At 38.1% G+C, this 21,016-nt stretch overlaps 2 protein-coding genes across 2 annotated transcripts; both read left to right on the top strand.

Moving 5' to 3' along the window:
• The first annotated feature begins 1,061 nt into the window (after positions 1-1,061).
• On the top strand, positions 1,062-7,016 carry LOC100893044 (lipase member I-like). The gene is made up of 5 exons (XM_030983693.1): positions 1,062-1,075; positions 2,523-2,853; positions 3,632-3,860; positions 4,568-4,731; positions 5,676-7,016. The coding sequence occupies exons 1-5, from the start codon at positions 1,062-1,064 to the stop codon at positions 6,009-6,011; spliced, it is 1,074 nt and encodes a 357-aa protein (XP_030839553.1). The 3' UTR covers positions 6,012-7,016.
• A 2,929-nt stretch (positions 7,017-9,945) lies between these two features.
• LOC575404 (pancreatic triacylglycerol lipase) lies at positions 9,946-16,337 on the top strand. Its single transcript, XM_775807.5, has 5 exons — positions 9,946-10,290; positions 11,172-11,470; positions 12,793-13,024; positions 15,037-15,179; positions 15,838-16,337. Exons 1-5 carry the CDS (start codon positions 10,224-10,226, stop codon positions 16,135-16,137), a joined length of 1,041 nt encoding a protein of 346 aa, XP_780900.1. The 5' UTR covers positions 9,946-10,223; the 3' UTR covers positions 16,138-16,337.
• Positions 16,338-21,016: the final 4,679 nt, after the last annotated feature.

Below are 21,016 nucleotides of genomic sequence, written 5' to 3'. Positions count from 1 at the left end.
TTCTCTTTATCAAACAAAAAGTGAGGGGGAGGGGGGGTGTTTGAGCCCGCCGTTCTGCAGGCCCTGACATGAAGGCTTCTAAATAAGCACATTTTTTGCCTGAACGTAAATTTGGGAATTTTTTATTTTTCAACAAGCGCATTCAAAAGTATAATTTACAAAAAAAAATCCCAGAAAATCATGTTATTTCAGTAACATTTGTAAATCACTGGTATCGAATTACAAATAAACCATGTTTGAATTTTATTTAGGGGGCACTTGCCCCCCCCCCCCCCCCCCCCCACATCAGTACGCCAGTGTTCAGGGGCTCATATCTTCTCACCCCTATAAAAAATCACACATGCTTTCCCATCCTTTCACAATATTTCCATGATATGCGCGTATCGCTATTATAAAATCCTCCATTTATAATAAAGAGGCATGCGGAATGTTGAGGAAATTTAATTCCTTTTTACTCTCCTTTTCTTTGAATGGAATACAATTTTTATGGATTCAATTCAGGTTGTATTATTTTCCTTTTGGTTATCAAATACAAACCATTTGTACACCTTTACTGCTGATTTTTTATTTATTTTTCGTTGATGGGGGGGGTGGCGACCGACCCCCTGCCCCCCCCCCCCTCCTCCCCACTTCCGTCGCCTATGAGCCTGACACAACGGCAGCAAAACAGAGAAAGAAAGGAAAAGGCGTTAATATGTACTGTGATTTGAGGTTGCGTGTACAGATACTGTAATCGTGAGATCACGTGGTTTCCACTGACCAGACGTATACGTCATCAAAACGTTCGACCAATGGCTGGGTCTTAAAAGTAACAAGGCGATATGTTGCTAGTGATGTCACTATAATGCTTATACATTATATTTTAGAGTTATTTAATAGCAAGGGATTTTCTTCATAACTCGAATAGTGACAGTAGGCATATCTATTCAGAAGAGGCACAGTTGTCATTTTTAATTCGTTGTCAACGGTCACGGTTTTGTAACAGATTTTCAACTGCTTCCAAGAGCGAATTCGAAAATGGACTCTTTTCGCAGATCTTTAGTGTTAACAGTTTTGGTAACATGCACTGGCATCGGTGAGTATAAACTCTATACAAATCTGGGAAGTCACTGAGGCAAAGCATAGTCATGCATAATGGATCTTTATCTAATTATTCAGATAATTTGTCCAATATGATTATTTCATTTAATAAATGAATTAGGCCTCTGATAAATAACAAAAACAAATTTAAAAATGATTGTCTAGAAATTGTATCATCTTTGTGACAGTAACGTTAATAGTTTATTAGCCTTCATTAAAAAATATATATCATTGAAACCTATACAATGTATTCCAATTTTTTTTTTAATGCTACAGTGAAGCTTGAATTTAAAATCTACATATCTATTCGCTGTTTTTCGTACCCGATATAACATACGGGAGCCTTCTTTACATTACATCTACATCACAGAACAAAAGAGAGGTGGATTAATTCTTTTCACTCTTTTTTTCTTCTTCTTTTTATTTTTTTAAATAAAATATTGATGTTATCGGATTCTTTAAAACTCGTATAAGACATAATTACTTCTTCCCCTATTTCACAAAATTTTAGGCTATATAATTTTCCAATACGTATATTATTAGATGATTCTTTTACTTTTTTACATGCTCATTATCATCCACACTATTAATAATAACTGTCGTTCGGAGGTTGACGAAGGGAGGGTGAGAGAAAGAGGGAGAGGGGCGCTGAGAGAGAAAAGGACAGAGAAATATGAAAGGACAGAGAAATATCAATAAATACCAAATAATATATGCCTTCGGTTTTTAAACGATCAATCACAGTGTCACTGTTTCCACTTACATCGCATACCATTGCACTTGACATGGCATATAGAGAAAAGTATGATTGATTAGTGGGACAATCATGAACACATCCTTGGGATAAGATGCACACTTTCATTTCAAGTGAAAATGTATCGATATTCCGACTCACAGAGATGCGGGCGTCTGTTAAGAAGTAACGGTGTTCGATGCGGTATATATCTCTCTCTCTCTCTCTCTCCCTCCCTCCCTCCCATTCCTCTCCCTTCCATTCCTCTCCCTCCCTCCCTCTCTCTCCCTCTCTCTCTCCTCTCTCTCTCTCTCTCTCTCTCTCTCTCTCTCTCTCTCTCTCTCTCTCTCTCTCTCCATCTCTCTCTCTCTCTCTCCCTCTCTCTCCTCTCTTTCTCTCTCTCTCTCTCTCTCTCTCTCTCTCCCTCTTTCTTTTTCGTGACCTAATAATTATGTGTGGATTGCATTATAAACTATATGCGCTAGCTTAAAAACAAGCAGGCTATCAAAAATGTCGCCCATCAAGCCCATTAACATCAACCTCTCCCTCTCAAAAGAAAAAAAGAAAGAAACTTTTAATGTGCCCCCCCCCCCCCCTCGGAATCGGTCAAGATTACCTCCTCCTCCCACCCCCACCCCACCCCCGCTCCCCGAGACCTACGGCAGACCTCTGCCCCATCCCGTCCTTTCGGATTATCTGCCCTATATAGATCCGTCCTCTTAAATCATCGTCATCTTCATCATCTTGCAGCATGGTGCCAAGAAACGACCACACCCTACTGCTACGATGGGGTCGGCTCTAACACCTTCTCAGTCACCTTAGGCACCTGTCATCAACGCTCCCCCAGACCTACGGCAGACATCTGTTCCAGCTTCACCCTCATCTCGGCCGAGACTCGGGGAAAGGGCGGGGTCGATGTGACTAACTTATTGAACCCCCCTTTCAACTCGAGTCGTGATACCAAGATTCTGATACCGGGGTTTACTAATGAGGTGCTGGATGAGAAATGGGATCAACTCAAGGAAGTCTTACTCGATGAGGTACACTCACTTTAAATTAAAGAGATTCCACGTGATCATGATAGGTTTATAGTAAGGGGGAAGGCGAAAAAGGGGCCATAATTTCACCAAATATCCTTCTACATCTACTTTATAATTTGCCGATCTAGCGAAGGGAGCGAGCTGAATTTGATACTTTATTATAGTCACAAAATATTTCTGTAGTATAAATATAACAAGTAAGGTATAACCCAATAGACCAATATCTCAGCCAAAAGGAGGCGGTATAGCTGCCTGAATCATGTTAAAAAAAGGAGCGGTCGCCCGTATACTTGCAACATTGAACTTCTCGGAGGCTGCCTCTCCCGCCTCTTTCGCCAATCCACTTCCCCAACTTATGCGATTTGCACCAACTTGTGTATGCAATTTCTAATATGCCCTGGTGTGAATCAGTTTGTATGTAGATATTTATCTTAAAGTCTAATTTAATGTTGATGAATATGGCATTATGATTAAAAAAGAGCATAACTATTTCAACCATTTGAAAAATGGTCGGATTAATATATATGTATAATTGTCTGCAAACTATCAATATCTTAAAGCCCCACTGCACAACTTATAGCTACTTGCTCCCTCTATATAGCGAATAATGCCTAATCGGTGCCTGTTGGTCCCTCAAGATCCTCTTTTTCTTATGTTAATTGAGAGCTGATTTGATGAGATAATCACGTGTCAGTGAACTTGCAGGGAGGTCTAATCCCCTGGCCAAACTAGTGCAGACGGCCTTTAAATGGTGAATATAATCCTTATCATGAAACAGGGAAACAACGTGATCATGGTGAACTGGAGTCAAGCAGCCAATCTGACAAACTACGCCCAAGCTCGTGCAGATGCACGCGTGGTTGGTTTCCAGGTCGCCAAGGTCATGGCCGATATCGTCGAAAACACCGAAGCTACCTACGATCAGATGCACCTCATCGGGAGCGGTATGGGGGCCCATGTAGCGGGCTATGCTGGCAGTACGGGAGAAAAGGTAGCTAGGATTACAGGTAATATATAGCGCGTTTGTTTCTTGATTCATCATTTTCTCGTTCCGAATACCCAGGCGCGTAGCCACGGGGGGCACGGGGGGGCACGTGCCCCCCCTAAAATTTCCAGGATCGGTTGAAATTTTGTAGACCCCTTTTTTGACCTCGATCGATTACATGTATGTGCCCCCCCAAACATCAAACTCTGGCTACGCGCCTGCGAATACCCAACCAAAGTATTGTGAACGCTGAAAATCGAAATAACCAATAAGAATCATAAATAAATATTGGGCTGGGAAAAAGTGTTTGGTTGATTATTGTGGGACTGTTTGACAGAATTCGTTCATAAAGTACTCTCAAAACAAACAAAGAAAACAAAAACAGAAAATACAGAATATGCATTTTCTCCTTATCTCCTTAAAAGCTCTAAGCAAGGACAATTATTATTTACCTAAATTTTCCAAATCGTCTGTTGATAGAGTTAATTTAAGTTGTACAGCACCGAGTGAACGCCCTCTATATTTTGTTTAGCATTTTAAGTTAGATACATATATGTATATATCAAAATTAAAAAAGAACAATTCAATTACTTTTTAAAAACAAGAATGCCCGAGAAAGGCCTTTCATCAACGCGTAAAAAGTGAAAAAGGCCTAATTACAGTTGTTGATGTAGTTGTCGTTGTTATTTTTCACTTATAATTTTCTTTTTTTTTCTCTCTGGACTGTAGGTCTGGATCCAGCTGGGGGCGAGACCGTGACCTTCGGCCTCACTGAGGGTTCATCCCGTGGTCAGCAATGTCGCCTGGACATCTCCGATGCCGAATTCGTGGACGTCATTCACACCAACGCGCACGGCGGGCTCGACGGAGGCTACATCGGACTGCAGAACGAGGTAGTCAATGACCAGGAAATTGACTTGTTATAATAAACAATGGCGGCTTCACCTAAGCACATTGAGAAAGCATCCTTTAAAAAGTCATGCATTTATTTTTAGAATAAATATTTACAGATGAAAGCAAGATCGTATCCGGCAACAGTTATACAGATTATATGCTAATGACAACTCTAAACAAATAAAAACGATTCACAAATCTTCTTTACTTTCTGCCTTTATTCACAGCAATTTGCTATTAAAGTTGGATTTCTCTTTGTCTGTTAATAATAATAATAATAATAATAATAACGTTTTATTTACCCAGGGTAGCCACTTCAGTTATGAAACTGCCCTTCCAGCGGGCCCTGCATAACATAATATGTTATTACTACCCTTCTCCAATCTAATATGCTGAGCGCCTAGCTAGAAGGCAGAAGGTCCTATTGTTATAAGTCTTTGGTATGACTCGGCCGGGGTTCGAACCCACGACCTCCTGTTCATGAGGCGGGCGCTCTAACCACTGAGCCACCATGCCCGCTATTTTTCGGGGGGAGGGATATCAGGTAAACCTGTCCAGTTAATAGAATAAGGAAAGTGAAGTTGAATATCATAATTTGTATGAGTGGTAATTACCCCCACCACCCCCCCCCCCCCCCACCCTTTGAAACAACACGAAACAAAACTTCTTTTTTTTTTTATTGCATAAAACATCACCCCCCCCCCCCCCGGAAAAAATAGCAACAACAACATTACTATGGTAAAAGGCATGGATGAAATGTGAAAAAAAGGTAATTACAATACAATCTTTTTCATGGCATTAGTAAAGTACGCCTCCTGTGGCTCATCGAGGAGAGCTAGGATGGGGGCACTGCGGAGACACCCGCATTGTGCCCCGTGACATGAAAAGGCATAAGGTATAATCATTATTTTAAAAAATTACAATTTTCATTATTTTTCTAAAGCTGGGCCACCAGGATTTCTACGTTAACGACGGCATCAACCAGCTTGGATGCGAGGAAGGTGACGAGTTCTGCAACCACGCCCGAGCTCTGGACTACTTCACCGAGAGCGTACCGGTGGACAACTACGGGAGCTTCCCGTGCCAATCCAAAGCTTCCACCCGTGCGGGGCTGGAGGACGGGGTCCAGTGCAGCCCCGACGACCCATGCCCAGAGATGGGGTACAGGGCAGAGAAGATCAAGGGGGATGGGTACGCCTACCGGGTGGAGACCAACGCAGAGCCCCCATACAGCATCAACCACTATACCACCCCAACCACCACCTCTGCTCCCCAGTAATAAGATTAGGCACATGTTAAAAAAGAAGAAGAAGAAGGAAATTGAAAAACACAGAGGGATGGGGGATAATCATTATCATTGTAAAATGTTTCACGCAGATTCATCATACAAATGACCGGGCACATAATATTTGGTGTAATGGATAGGGCACTTGCCTTACTAAAATGTTAAATTTAACGCTATATGTTGCTATTATAGGTTGGGGGAAGGTGAGGGAAGGGGGCCCTAGAATCGCATTTTTGTTCAGGTTTCCTCCCCCCCCCCTTTTGCCCTTATAACCGTGCCCCGCCCCCGTAGCTAAGCTATTAATGATCGATGATAGTGGTACTGATTGAAGGAAATATAAATTAATCTTGTTTCACATCCCTTAAACAAGGTGAAAAGGCATTAAAGTCTTTAATGGGGGATATCTTGTATTGTCATCCCATTTTGAATTAAAGATCTTGATGTTCGTTTCGAAGTATAAGTTTGACACAATTATACAAGTATTTCAGAATGAACCTGTTTATGTAATTTTAATTAATTTCTGAAATATAATTCAAGGAAGGCATAAAATGAACGAATGTATTTGTACATTACGTAACAAACATTTCTTAACACTTACTAATATAATACTTTTGCTTTTTTCGTTGAACTTCTCTTAATACTACCGGTAAACGAACCTAACATAAATGATTAGAGGAGTAAAATATTAGCAGAAACTAATAAATAAATAAATTTTGGATAATGATGACATCTTCCTTCGAAAGTATTCCCTTTCGACATTTAGTTTCGTTATCGAAAGTTGCAAATAAATTTAAGACACGGGCGTCATCTCTATTTTAATGAGATTCATATCTTGATTTTTTTTTATTGTGAATTTAAGCTACAAAGAGATTTTAGGTGTTTTCCCCTCTGTATTATCATGCTAAAAACTATTTTTCTTAAGTGAGACACAGTTGCATGATATGCTTTATAATTTTGCTTTAATTATTTCAAAGTGCTTCTTAAATGCAAATTGTGAAATATACATGGAACTAATAAAACATAAAGATATATAGAGAACACAATTGCATTGTATTTTATTTGAAAGTAGTGAGAAATACATTTTTATAAGTTCGTGGTTTCACCGTGTGGGTAGCTCTGAAGAGGACTGTTCTGTTTGAAAGGGGATATAAAAGAAAAGAGAGTGTGAGAGAAAGAGGTATTCTTAATTACTTGGTATTGTATAGATAGCGGCAGATAAATTAAGAGATTCCTTAGAAAGATTGGTGAATCAGATTATGCATTTGGAGATTGAGAGGGAGGCTCGACGTTCCGAACAGATGTAATAATGATAATAATACTAATAAAAACTGTGCTTATAAAGCGCTTTCCACCAAAGTCTTTAAGCGCTTTAACTAACAAAATACAATGATAAACAATTACATATTAAACAAAACAACAAAAATACAAATAAACCTACAAATTACAATACATATAATATACATCAATGTGAACAGAGTAATTTAATCATCACAAGCAAGAGAGAGAGAGAGAGAGAGAGAGAGAGAGAGAGAAAGAATGTACCGTTCGTCATCGGGAATGTGAGAAATGATGTAAAGAAATTATGTTTAGAGGAACATGGCTACAATGAAAGTGGAGAGTTTGAAAGAAGGAAAGTGAAAGAGTGAAATAAATGACATCATGGTAAAGAGGGTAGCCGTACAGCATATGAGGCAAACAGGTAACATTTGAGAGGGAGAGATGAATAGACATAGAGAGAGAGAGAGAGAGAGGGGGAGGGAGAGAGAGAGAGAGGGAGAGAGAGAGAGAGAGAGAGAGAGAGAGAGAGAGGGATAGGTAAACAGACAGAGAGGTGGGGATGAGGCTGGTGTTGGACAATAGGTGGGAAAGGGATGAAATTATGGAGATGTAAATGGAAATTCAAAGAATAATGAACAAGAGGACGACGAGGTGAATACAACTAAAATCTAAAGATCAAGAAAAATAGTAAGGGAATGAAATTTTTTTTACCTATATATAACATAGTGTTCAAAAATTATTCGTACCAAATTTTAAAATGCTTTGTCGAAAGACACACCCAACAACTCTCTTTTGACGATTCTAAAAGAGAAAAATGACTTTTGCTTTTCTATATTTTTTGTTATAATTCCTGGCTCTAGCCTTAAATAAATCTTGGACGCGAAATATTCCGATAATTGTTATTCAAATTAATATCTTGATGTCCCCTAGACTTGTGCTTGGTATTTGGTCATAGCACTACAATCATAAGTAAGAAGAAACGAAGAAGAGGAAGAAGACAAAGAAAACAAACAAAACAACAACAACAATAATAATAATACTAATTATACTGATAATAATAATATTAAGAATAATTATAATACTAACAGTAATAATGATGATAATAATAATAAGAAGAAGATTTTTTTTTTTTTTAATAGATTTGCTGACGGCCTATAGAAATGTTGTATGAGCGCGGGTGTGTGTGCAGTGGCGCAATGAGCAAAACCTTTTTGGGAGCAGAACAAAATTCGCATCACAAAAAAGTGAGAAAAAAAACCCCGGAAAATCATGTCATACCATAGACTTTACCGCTAGATCTGAACAGCTCACATTTCTCTTGGTTTCCTATTTTTAAATAGGGGTTGTTCCACTCCAACCCCCCTCCCCCCGCCACCCTCCTTTTTCCTCCATAATGTTTCGGGCCTTTTATTTATGACAAAAATTTGATACCTTTTTGAACACATACAAGATTATAAATGAGCATCGTCGAGAGACATGCCATACTACCAGCAAACAAATATGATTGATCGCAATTGAGATTTGTCCAAGTATGGAAAGGTTTTGATATCAACAAGGCTATATGATTTCAGTGAGCCTGTAGGCGAGAGCTAAGTAACATAACCCCAATTTTATACGTCTATTTTTAGATGTACATTCCTTATGTACGATACGACTGTCATATTATATTTAAAGAGGTTTTATTCTTAAGTATTGGTCATCCTGACACATCAAAGTATTTCTTTCTTCTTCTTCTTTTTTCAAAACGTGTTTCATTGATTGTGTGTTTGTTTGTTTTTGTCTTGTTTTTTTTCTCATCAAACTCAAAGAATGGCTTCCAAATTTCCGTCTGATATCAACGTTCTGCTTTCTCAAAACGCAATCACAACTAAACAGAATGGTAAAGAAGCCCTTCATTTTATATAAATGTTATCTTGTTCACTTGTTGGGCATTTTCGCATATAAGCCTTTGGTACATAATGAGCAATTTGAACAAAATGACATTTGGTTAGAAAAATCAAGAACTATATATCCTAATGTGTTTTCAGCTAATAATTGAATCTCCCTGTAGACAAGTGTATTCCGCTTGTTACATTGATTCTGGTCAGTTTTTCAATTGCTGAAAAAAATGCTGCATGGATAGATTGTAATACATTGTATCAAACACAAGATCGTACTAATTCTTAGTTATAGACAGAAGCAATGTGTTCCATTGAAAATTGAATGCTAGGGGTGGAACCGGGATTTCGTGAAGAGGGACGCTATTCTCATGAAAGAAAATGCACCACAGATAAGTTTGAAATTCCGCCCCTAAAATGTGTACGAAAACATGCTCCTTAAATGTTCACCATAATATTGCAGCTTCTTTGGGGAAGAATTACTTTTGGCAATGAACCGTGCAGCGGGATTTTGTATTCTCTGTAATGTATTGATTCGTGAGTCAGCCATATTAACAAAATAATCAATACTACACGATAAAACCGGTACCTGAATACATGTATATTTATAGGACTAACTGAACAAACGACGCATTAGCCCGTCTATTTCAAACTACTGTATGCTTTGATCCACTTCCCTGTCTTTTTACAGAGTTACCTGTGCAGCAAAAATTCTATGCAAACTGCTGGTATAGTGAACAATGAAGACGAACAGAGAAAGCATTACACTTTCCACCTCACTGCACTGTTCTAAGCACAGTGAAAGTGATGGGGCTACCGTCAAAAGGGGATTATTCTATAACCCTTTGCTACATTTACTGCGGTATATTTGGAACAAACGTGATGAATTCTAAGTCTGTCAAAGTAGTTCGCAGTATAATTTTATAACACATTGTATTACAACATTATGCTACGGTGTATTTAGTAGAAGGCAGATTTGTATAGTTTCCTAGTGAGGAATTTGAATGCGAGCAAAATATTGAACTCGACGACGTGATGAATTATAGCGAAGATGGGTCTGCGAACTGTCTTCCGACTTTATATCACATGGACGATTTCGACATCGTTATGGACGTCGGGTACGTATTATTCATTTTGGTTACATTAAATGTCCATTTTGCCGAAGGTTCTTATAATTCCCAAGGTTCGTTATTCCTAAGGTTCATAATTCCGAAAGTGGAATAGGGTTCATAATTTCGAAGCTACATGATTCCGAATATTATAGAACCCTGTATAGTTTTTCAACATATTACGAACCTTCTGCTAAATTAACCTCAGTTCCTTTTTTTTGTTCTTCAGAATTACGAGCCTTTGGAGTAATAAACCCTATTTCATTATTGTAATTAAAGAAAAGGTTGAGTTTTGGGCAGAGGTGAACAATAATAATGTGAGCATCTTAATTGTTATCATTCAAGTTTTAAAAAAACATCAGAAAAAAATTGTTCCCTGAAAAGCATGTCTCTTCAAATGCCTTCATATTCTAAATATGACAAGTAACAAGTTAACATTGTCAATGAGGCCCGATTTGCATGCCACACGTTTGTGTAGTCCCATATACATCTTTCTGTGTACAGTGCTTGTTACTTTTACCTAGACTTGGCCAAATTTCTTATCATTTTGATGATTCCAGAACTTTACAGTACACACCATTACTTATATGCTAGATGATCAACCTTTCTGATCGATTCCACACCGTTTCTTTCACTATTGCCCATATACTTGGAATAATTTGTTCTTATATTATTTAATGCAGTGAATATAACGATGTGATGTATTCTTGATAGCTAAAATGTATATCTCAAAACTGTATTGATCAATTATGAGAACATAAATACTTTTTCCTTTTTTTATTTTTATCAATGAGACTGAAAAGATTTGTTGTGATATTCAGTTCTTTGAGTGGGAAATAATATCGCTTATAGAGCAAATTTTTAATTTTCCTTGCTTTTCTCTTTCATAGTTGAAGATTACTTCGAGGAGAAAGTTTGCTACGATGACCTAGGCTGTTTCCCCACGACTTTTCTCAGTTGGCATCATCGGCAACCGTCCACACCCATTGAGATCAACACAACATTTACTCTCTTCACTCCCGAAACACGAGAGACTCCAGGGGAGAGTCTAGCGATTGATATGAGCCCACAAGGATGGAGAAATTGTTCCTTTGATCCTGAAAGAGACACGAAAATTGTTATCCATGGGTTCCAGGACAGTAGATTGCTTCGATATTCGCTCGAGATGCAGAACATCCTTCTTGATATGGTAAATCAGGGTGGTCCAAGATTGTCTGATGACGAGGGGGGGGAGGGGGGGGGGGGTAGGGCTACGACACTTGCTCATGTGAAAGTTGTGCTCCGTGAAAATGGACCATTTTCGTAATAGTAATGCATACGTCTTTGTGAAGTGCCTCAATTAAAGAAGTCATTCCCTTGTAATGAATAATTGTATTTCAATAGTCAGAATGCAGAATATATAACGCGGTAGTGCGTAGGGCAAGCCATAATATTTGTCCTATCTGGCAAAAACCAATGTATGTAGTTTACATTCTTACTATTGAAATACAATTATTCGTAACAGTTGATGACATAATTCGAACAGAGGCATATGAAAATGGTATATTTCCTAAAGTCTCAGTCACAAATGCCATTACGAACTGCTACGAACGCCGTACGAACGATTTTCAGACAATGGAAATTCGGGAAGACAATGGAAAAACAGGGAGATTCGTACGAACCTTTGTGACTGTAGCATTAAGCCTCGGTCACAAATGCCTTTACGAACTGCTACGAACGCCGTACGAACGATTTTCAGACAATGGAAATTCGAGAAGACAATGGAAAAACAGGGAGATTCGTACGAAATAATCGTTCGTACGAACCTTTGTGATCGTAGCTTTACCTAACCGAATCTATAACGTTATCCGTCGAACCAACACTACATATAGCCCAAACCCTTACCCTACTCCTAACATAAAACCAAATTGCAACCCTAAACCGAACCCTAATACATGTACTTTTGAGTCGGCTTTTGACGAAAATATACCCCAGGAAAACTGTCGCAGGGGCAAATGTATGGTCACCGACCGGGCTGATGAATTTGGGGAGGGGGGGGGGGGGGGGGGAGTGATCATCCGATAGTGGTGATTAAGGCCACGGTTGAAATCGATATTTTGGTATACGGCGCCGTCATATAATATTTTTTCTGCAAAGTTACATGGCTGATAATACAAATAACAAATCCTTATTATTCTAACATTAATTCAATTTTTAAAAATTATTTAAAAAATTAAATTCATCAATCCGTTTCGTTTTAGGGAACTTGTATCAAGATGATTATTCCAAGATAAGAAGAAGGAAAGAAAAAAGAAGCAAAAAGTGAGCACATTGTCGTCACCGTGACTACATCATTTTTTTCTTTTCTTCTGTTGTCATTGTCGTAACGTTGTTCATACGATGTTGTCCCTTGTAAGAAGAAGAAGAAAAAAAGTGAGCACATTGTCGATACCGTCACAGGCGTCATCACTACCCCATTTTATTTCGGTGTTATTGTCGTTGTTCATACGATTTGTTTCCCTTGTCTTCCAGAACGTCAATGTTATCATGGTTGACTGGAGCAAGGCGGCAGAAAACCTAGACTATGACCAAGCACGGGCTGATACACGCGTGGTCGGCGTCCAAGTCGCACGGCTGATCGAACGGCTTACCAATGAGACTGGAGTAACTCTCGACAGCGTGCATATGATCGGACATAGCCTGGGCGCCCACACGGCCGGGTACGCTGGCGAGGCTCTGGCTGGCAGGGTGGGAAGGATCACAGGTAAATGAAATTTATTTGAATTCCTGCCGGGGAAAAAAAGAAGAAACGAAACCAAAAAAGTGTCACTCATAATGTAAGCACAGAGAGAGGCTAGTATATAGGCTAAGGGTTAATAATGATAATAATATTAATAATAATGATAATTAAACACTTTTTATTAAGCGTAATAGGCAAAATTGCATGTTTCTATCACTCTATGCACTTTAAGAAAGACAAAAAAGATAGAAAAAAGAAAAGAAGGAACAATGCACTGGGTTTATGATTTTGATTATTTATGAAGTGGTGAAGAGATATGTCTTCAGAGAATTTCAGTTGTTCAGGCAACTTGTTCCACAAAAAAGAAGCTGCATATGAAAAAGACCTTTCCCTGTATGACTTTGTCATGGTTTGTGGAGCACAAAGCAGAGACTTGGAACTGGAACGTAGCATTCTATCTGGTTGATGTGGAGTTAGCAATTCAGTAAGATAAAAAGGAGCTAGTTGATGTAAACATGGGTAGGTTAACTTTAAACTGGACAACGGAGTTATTGATTCATGTTTCTTTGTGCGTGTAACAAATCGCGCTGTATAATTTTGACGTCGTTGTAGTTTTTTTTATCTGCATTTTTTTAATTTGTGTGCATGTATATATATATATATATATTTATAGGTCATAATATATACATATACCTGGCTACCTGGCTGCCGCCATCAGTTGCTGGCGATTGGTGACCACATTTGCACATCTTCTTGTTGTCTTTCTCCATTTGTTTCTATCCTGTGCTAATCTTTTGGCTTCTGAGTATGTGAGACCTGTCCATTCTTTGATGTTATCAAACCACTGCTTTCTCTGTCTGCCTCTCTTTCTTTTTCCTCCTACTTGGCTTTATATTATTTGTGCTGTTAAGGGGCTCCCACTGCCACGCACATCTCTTTCTGTGTTTAATTCTTGTAGGACACTGAGGTTGGTTCTTTTTTACTTTTAGCTGATTTTTAGCATTTTCCTCCAGAACCACATTTCTGCTGCCATGATGCGATTTTCATCAGCTTTCAGCAGTGTCCAGCTTTCAGCACCATAAAGTAAAGCACTCCAAACCAGGGTTTTGACCAGTTTTATTTTCAGGCCGGTTGAGATGTTCCTGTCATTCCAAAGTACATGCAGGTCAACCATTCTCTTCTTCGCTATAGCTATTCTGATCTTTATATCATTGGTACAGCTGGCATCGCTGTTCTTTGTAGATCCAAGATATTTGAAGCTTTCCACATCTTTGACTGTTTCCCCGTCGATCTGGATGCTGCGATCGATATCTGAGGTTTTACTAGCAACTAGGAGTTTGGTCTTTTTAACATTTAGATGTAGGTTTAGTTTCTTGCCGGCATCGTTTACTGCATGTGTGAGACTTTCAATTCCATCTTTGGAAGATTCGATAAGTGCTGTGTCGTCAGCATATCTGAGATTTGAGATGTTTTTGCCACCAAATTTAATGCCATAGTGCGCAACATCTGCTTCCCTCATCCAACTTTCTGTGTATGTAACGAAGAGGTATGGTGATAAGATGCAGCCCTGTCTTGCACCTTTTCCTATCTCAAACTCTTCAGTATGTTCACCATCCCAACGGATTCTATAGCTCTTTGGTTTACATAGAGAGATTGGATTAAAGTGACGAGGTGTTTTGGGAAACCCATATCTAAGAAGATGGAGAAAAGTTTGCTGTGGCTTACAGAATCAAACGCTTTTGAATAGTCTATGAACATAATAAAAGCTTGTTGATCCATGGCAATCACCTTCTCAAGTAAAAATTGCAAACATACTAGCATGTCCCTGGTCCCTCTGCTTTTTCTGTAGGCAGCCTGGTCTTCTGTTTGCTCTTGTTCTAACTTTTGTTTCATTCTGTTAATAATTATCACGAGTAAGATTTTGCTGGTATGACTGATAAGGGCAATAGTCCTGTAGTTTGAGCACAGTTATAAACATATTTCGATAAGCCTTATAGTTCATTTTTGTTTACATATTTTCTTTGAAATATCAATAGGTTTAGACCCAGCTGGTCCTGAATTTAGATTTTCTCTGACTGGTGCCGAGTGCAGACTTGACCGAACAGACGCCATGTTTGTTGACGTCATACACACTGATGGGGAGATTATCATCGCAGGGGGCTTCGGTTTGATGGACGAGGTACAGATCGAGAGAGAACATTTCCAAACACATTTCCACGAACATAAGCAACAAAAGAATAAACAAAGATTTAATAATCAACCTAAGGCAATCTCATAATTATATTGCACAATGCAAAAATGATAATAACATAGGTCTAATTACATAATCAGAACTTTTATAAGCAATAAGGTAGGGCACTGAAATTTGCTTTAGTTGATTGCTTGAAAGACTTTGCGATCATATTCAATATCAAATTTCTAGATTATTTCATTAGATTTTTACCTTTTTCAACTAATTACTAGGCTCTCTTGATTATCCTCTTTTCACAAGGTTTTTAACCATACAGAGAAGAAAAATAAAAAGGGTTAATTATCGCAAAAAATAATTAGGCCTACGGTTTAACGTGACAAACTATTATTATTATGACTGGATGGATCTCATTCATACAAGTATTCTTTTCATTTCAAGGAGAAGCAACAAATTCATTGTTATTTGCTTGTGTACTCTGACATTACTCATTAATTCGTTTTAATTATAATTATAATTTCTTCGCCTGCTGAGAACCAGGAGGGCGCCCTTTAACACTTGGTTTAATACAAAGCCCCCCTGGCTCTACAGGTGATATTTGACCCATCAATGATTAAATACAAAACTGTTTTCTCTCTCATCATCTCAGCTCGGCCATCAGGATTTCTACCCAAATGGTGGCTATTCTCAACCGGGTTGCGTCATAGATCCTGTTTGCGATCACATGCGTTCCTTAGATCTCTTCTTCGAATCAGTCTCAAACTCCCCCACTACAAAATTCGCCTCAATGAGAAAGGCGACCGATTGGGAGCGCATGAAAGAAGGCGACTTCTTGCAGTGCAACCATACAGTGCCGTGTCCCAATATGGGGTACTGGGCTGATAAGAGCAAAGGAGAAGGCGTTTATTATCTTGAAACGAAGGAGGACTCGCCGTACAGTCTTAGCTAGGCCTGGCTTATGGTCCTTTTTTTTTCTTCTTGAGTAGCCTACATATGGGAGTGAAAGCTCTTGCGAAAATTTGTCACTGGTGCAAAAACAACAATGATTACTGACACCACTTTCGATTATACAACGGAATTTGCATTTAAATATGATGGTATATAAATCCCTGAACAATTTGTCTCCTCCTTATTTAGAGGAGTCCTCCAAATACAGTAATTAGGCTATCCTACCTGGTAATTATCCATATTCTCTACGATGACAAGGAATATTAAACTTCCCAAACCAAAGAGTGAATGCTGCCGAAAAATATTTGTTGTATAAAGCCTCACGTGAGAACAATGACCTACCGTTAGCTATTAAGCTATCCATCAGCTTAAATACTTTTTGCAAAATTCTAAATTTAAATAATTAGTTTTGCTCTGATCTGGGACCTGTCTTACAACGAGTTGATATCAATCGCAACTATGTACATAGGAGATGGGAGACTTCAAACTAGCGATCGAGAGGAGGGCTTACGATTGATTTGGATCAATCTCAACTCTTTGTAAATCAGGGCCCTGTAATGAAATATGCTTGGGATGGGGGTGTTAATGCTTCTCTAATATGTTTTAGGTTTTTGTATGTATTTAACTTATATTATTTTAAGTTGTATTGTTATTCTCTTCGTTGTAAAATTAATTATCTTAATTTCTTGGACCCCAGGGAAGAACAGGTTTGTTATATTAACAAAGCTGAATGGGTTATCCAGCCATTCACTATACCATTTATTTTACTATGTGCATACTTTTTATTTGTATTGTTTTTTAATATTGTGATATGGAAAATAACTTCCAATACCAATACCAATGTTGCGAATCATAATTATGCTTGTAAATTTAATTAAAAAGATACTTTGGAGCACATCTTTAGTCTGTATAGCCTACATTTTTTCTCCAATGAATCAAATATAATGTAGGCTGAAATTATATTATTTGATCTACGGGATGTGATAATCCAGGTCATGTCAGCTTTGCTGCCCTCGCTTTCTTTAACATACTTTCATTTGCTTTGGATCTGTGGGTTATAATACCCTAACTGCCTTGTATAATATTTTGCTCATGCGTGTGTGTACGTGTGTGTGTCTGTGGTGTGTTCCTTGTGTGTGTGTGTGTGTGTGTGCGTCTGTGTGTGTGTGTGTGTGTGTGTGTGTGGGTGTGTGTACTTTATGCATAGGAAGTATTTTTGTAATGAAAAGTTTGTTTGTACTGATATGTATTTCAAAGGTGCTATTCTAGTGAAGACATTTTATTATACTCATAACGTATCTTTTATAATACAATGAGATAAAATTGGAAATGGTGGCCATTTTGGATTTGGGGAAGGGCTTAAGTGGTTTGACTGCTACTTATGTGCTTCAAAATGTATTAATAAGTATTTTTTGAGTTCCTTATGCTGAAAAACATATGTTTAGACATTTAAATTTCGTTTTAGGGTTATCTAGTTGCAAAGTTACAGGAAAAATGAGGAAATGGCAACAATTTTGGGCGCCATTTTGTATTTCGGGAAGGGCCCAAGTGGTTTTAAAGCTAATTTTTTTCTTTTAAATTTATCAATAAGTACTTTATTGAGTTCCTTATGCTGAAAAACATATATTTAGACATTTAAATTTTGTATTTGGGTTATCTAGTTGCGAAGCTATAAGAAATTCAGGAAATGGCGGCCATTTTGGACGCCATCTTGGATTGCGGAAAACGCTCAAGGAGGATACACGAGGACTTTTAGTATGTTATTCTAGACATATTCCTGGAGCTATCCTGAAAAAATCAGCTTGTTACCAAAAATTTCCAGGTTTAAGCCTATTTTGACCTAATGCTCTTGGCCTAATAGCAGCATGATTTTTTACTTGCACGTCACTGTTTTGCAATTGTACACCCTTTTGTTGTCTGCACCTTCACCTGCTGTCACTACACATCCCATCCCAATATAGCTTGGAAAAGCTGCTTTAGGGATTACCTCATCAAGTATCAAGTATCAACCATGGAGCTACTAATAACTCCATGGTTCTACTAAATAAAGGAACGTGTATTTACCCATACTGTGATCCTCGCATGGCAACACGGGGAAGCTTATTGTAGCCTATGTGTAAAGGGTGATGACTTTGTACAGTGTGAGTCAAAAAAAAGTTTTCACCTAGAAAATTGCTAATTATTTAAACATAATCATCGATGAACATTAAACTGTTATATGTCTTATGAAAGAGTGTTTTATCCCACATCATTTGTTACCATTTTTGTGTGGTATCTGTTCACGCTTGGATGAACAGGAGTCTCAGGAGACATTGTTTGCGAGAGTGCAAAAATCGAATTGCGCCAAAGTTGCCTATGTGATGTTTGAATAAAACAATTGGAATTTGGGTATTAATTCGGTCTTTGCAGATCCAAATAACACCCCTAACAAAATTAATCATGCCACACTATCAAATATCGAATATCAAATATCAACGAACATTTGTGCGTGTGTGTGTGTGTGTGTGTGTGTGACTTTGCCCTTCGCAAAAAACATATGCAATGCATTTCATTTGATACATTCAATCCATTCTCAAACTCCGCTAATCCCAACATAATACATACTGAAGGCATCACTTTGGCGCAAGTCGGTTTATGCACTCTCGCAAACAATGCCACCTGTTTATCCAAGCGTGAACACATACCGCACAAAAATGGTACTAAGAGATTTGGGATAAAACACTCTTTCATAAGATGTATAATAATCTACTGTTCATAGATGATTTTAAAAATAATTAGCAATTTTCTAGGTGTAAACTTTTTTGTTTACTCACTCGGTATAGGTCTAGTGTCTTTTGTATTTGAATTACCTCTTTCAGCAATAGTACCGCATGGCTGTTTCTTATTGATCGTGCTTTGACTTCATGAACTTTATGAACCTCTCAACAGACTTTCGACAAATGGAAGCTTGTTTTAATCCGACCTGTTCATACCGCCGAGTTATTTGGACTTTCACACAACACTTTGATATTTACATGGCTGTGTTTGAACTCTGAAAACATCATTATGGACATATTGTGTATGCTGTACGACTATTGTGACGTAGAATACACACATCAATGAAATAAAACAAGCCATGTAGTTTAGAAATTTAACTTTATTTTACTGTATTAGTTTCCGTTTCAATGTGGACAACTTCATGCCATACAAAGATAACAATTACAATTTAGTTATGTTTCAAGGGAAAAGAGATTAAATATACAAAACATTTTTAACTAGAGAAATAGAACCTAAGTCACATTATTGTATTATTTCATCTTAAATAAGGTAAAAACTGTTAACGTAATTGTACAGCAAATATATCGTGTATAGGTATGAATATCTTAAAAACATAAAACACAATAGAAAGTGTGTTTTTCTTTTCAGAAAGGTCGATTGATGCACAACATGTTGAAATAGACTACACTTGTCATCTATTATTAGGGTTGTCTACGAAGTGTTCTTTGTCAGGGGGATGTCAAGCCTCAGTTGTTTCAGCATCATCGCTAGATTCTACAACTCTTTGCGTTTTAGAGGGTGGTTCGGAGAAATCATCTTCACTAGCTTCTTCACCAGCGTTGGAATCTTCGGTCTCGTATCCATGATCTTTCATATCAGGATGCAGATTCTGTTCGTGCCTCTTCATGTCAAACTTTAACTATAGGTCCTATCGCATAGTGAACAAGCGCTACGCTTGGACATATCGAAAGTATTTGTGTCGATTCGTTGACGTTTAACTCGGAACTGATAGAAAGGAAATCAAATCTTTTTTATAATTGTATAGTTTGTCATTTTTTCGTAACAACGTAGTATAACGCCGTAATCCGCAGCTTACGCCATAACGCCGCAATTTAACGCCGAAACGCCGCAATTTAACACCGTAACGCCGTATCGTTATATTCGCAACGCCGTTGACGGATCATACAGCTTTATGTTTTTTAATCACCCACTTTTCTAGAGCACCCACTCTCTTGTTGAAGTCTACCACTCTATTATTAACTCCGTAACTTTGTATCGCTGACGGATCATTCAGAATTTGCTGGTCCATCTCAGCTTTATGATCAATCACCAGGTGTTCTAGAACATCCACTCTATTGCTCATATGACACAATTTATTTCATTTTTTTTGCATCTCACCTGTATACCCCTTAATTCTTCTCCTCCGTGAAGGAAAAAGAAAACTTCGAGAATAATCATGTAACAGAGATTTTACGGTATTACATGTGAGTAGAAATGTTTTTATTCCTGTTGCTATAAAGCTAATGTGCCTTACTTCTTCTTCATTTTCCCGAGCATTTTTCATTCTACTACTCATGAGGGACCTTAAATCCACAAGCCTTGCTTTCAACCAAGGTCACCTCATCTTTCTTTTGTAACGCCATATTCTGTAAACTTGTCATATTCATGTCATATTTGTAAAGTGTGTTATGAAAGAAAGATATATAAAACTTGAAACTTTCTTTCCTTCAGCATGATCAGGTAGTTTAACCGTGCATTTAACCTATCAAGTTTACTTTGTTGAATGGAACAAATTTATTTGTACATTAGAGATTCCCAAATATTGCCTTATGTCCTCATTTGTACCACAAGTTCATTGTCTATAGTTTGTGTTATCACCACAAGTTTAAATTTAAAAATCGCGCCTAAGAGCGCATATAACAAAAAAATTGTTCCGGAAATTGGAAAATTATGCCGATCGATATTTCGTTCAGTAGGAGGGGGGGGGGGGGGAAGGGGGGGGGGATAAGGTCACTTTTTTGTCACCCTTTAACACATTTATTAAACAAAATTGAGGGGAGGTTTTCCTCGAAAACACAAACATTAACAAAAATTGAGAGGGGGGTAACCCCCCTCCCCCCTCT

The sequence above is a fragment of the Strongylocentrotus purpuratus genome, unplaced genomic scaffold, assembly GCF_000002235.5.
Source record: "Strongylocentrotus purpuratus isolate Spur 01 unplaced genomic scaffold, Spur_5.0 spur5_scaffold_13, whole genome shotgun sequence".
In the NCBI taxonomy this organism is placed as follows: Eukaryota; Metazoa; Echinodermata; class Echinoidea; order Camarodonta; family Strongylocentrotidae; genus Strongylocentrotus; species Strongylocentrotus purpuratus.
Note: the sequence above shows the minus strand (reverse complement) of the source record. Positions and strands in the feature narration are given on the sequence as shown.

What these genes read in the sequence shown, in the direction of transcription:
- LOC575404 (XM_775807.5), top strand. Translation starts at nt 10,224, where the DNA reads ATGGGTCTGCGAACTGTCTTCCGACTTTATATCACATGGACGATTTCG. An exon ending in AGAACATCCTTCTTGATATG is followed by an intron (nt 11,471 to 12,792) that starts GTAAATCAGGGT and finishes CTTGTCTTCCAG; the next exon opens with AACGTCAATGTTATCATGGT. An exon ending in GCTTCGGTTTGATGGACGAG is followed by an intron (nt 15,180 to 15,837) that starts GTACAGATCGAG and finishes TCATCATCTCAG; the next exon opens with CTCGGCCATCAGGATTTCTA.
- LOC100893044 (XM_030983693.1), top strand. An exon ending in AGGAAGTCTTACTCGATGAG is followed by an intron (nt 2,854 to 3,631) that starts GTACACTCACTT and finishes ATCATGAAACAG; the next exon opens with GGAAACAACGTGATCATGGT. An exon ending in ACATCGGACTGCAGAACGAG is followed by an intron (nt 4,732 to 5,675) that starts GTAGTCAATGAC and finishes ATTTTTCTAAAG; the next exon opens with CTGGGCCACCAGGATTTCTA.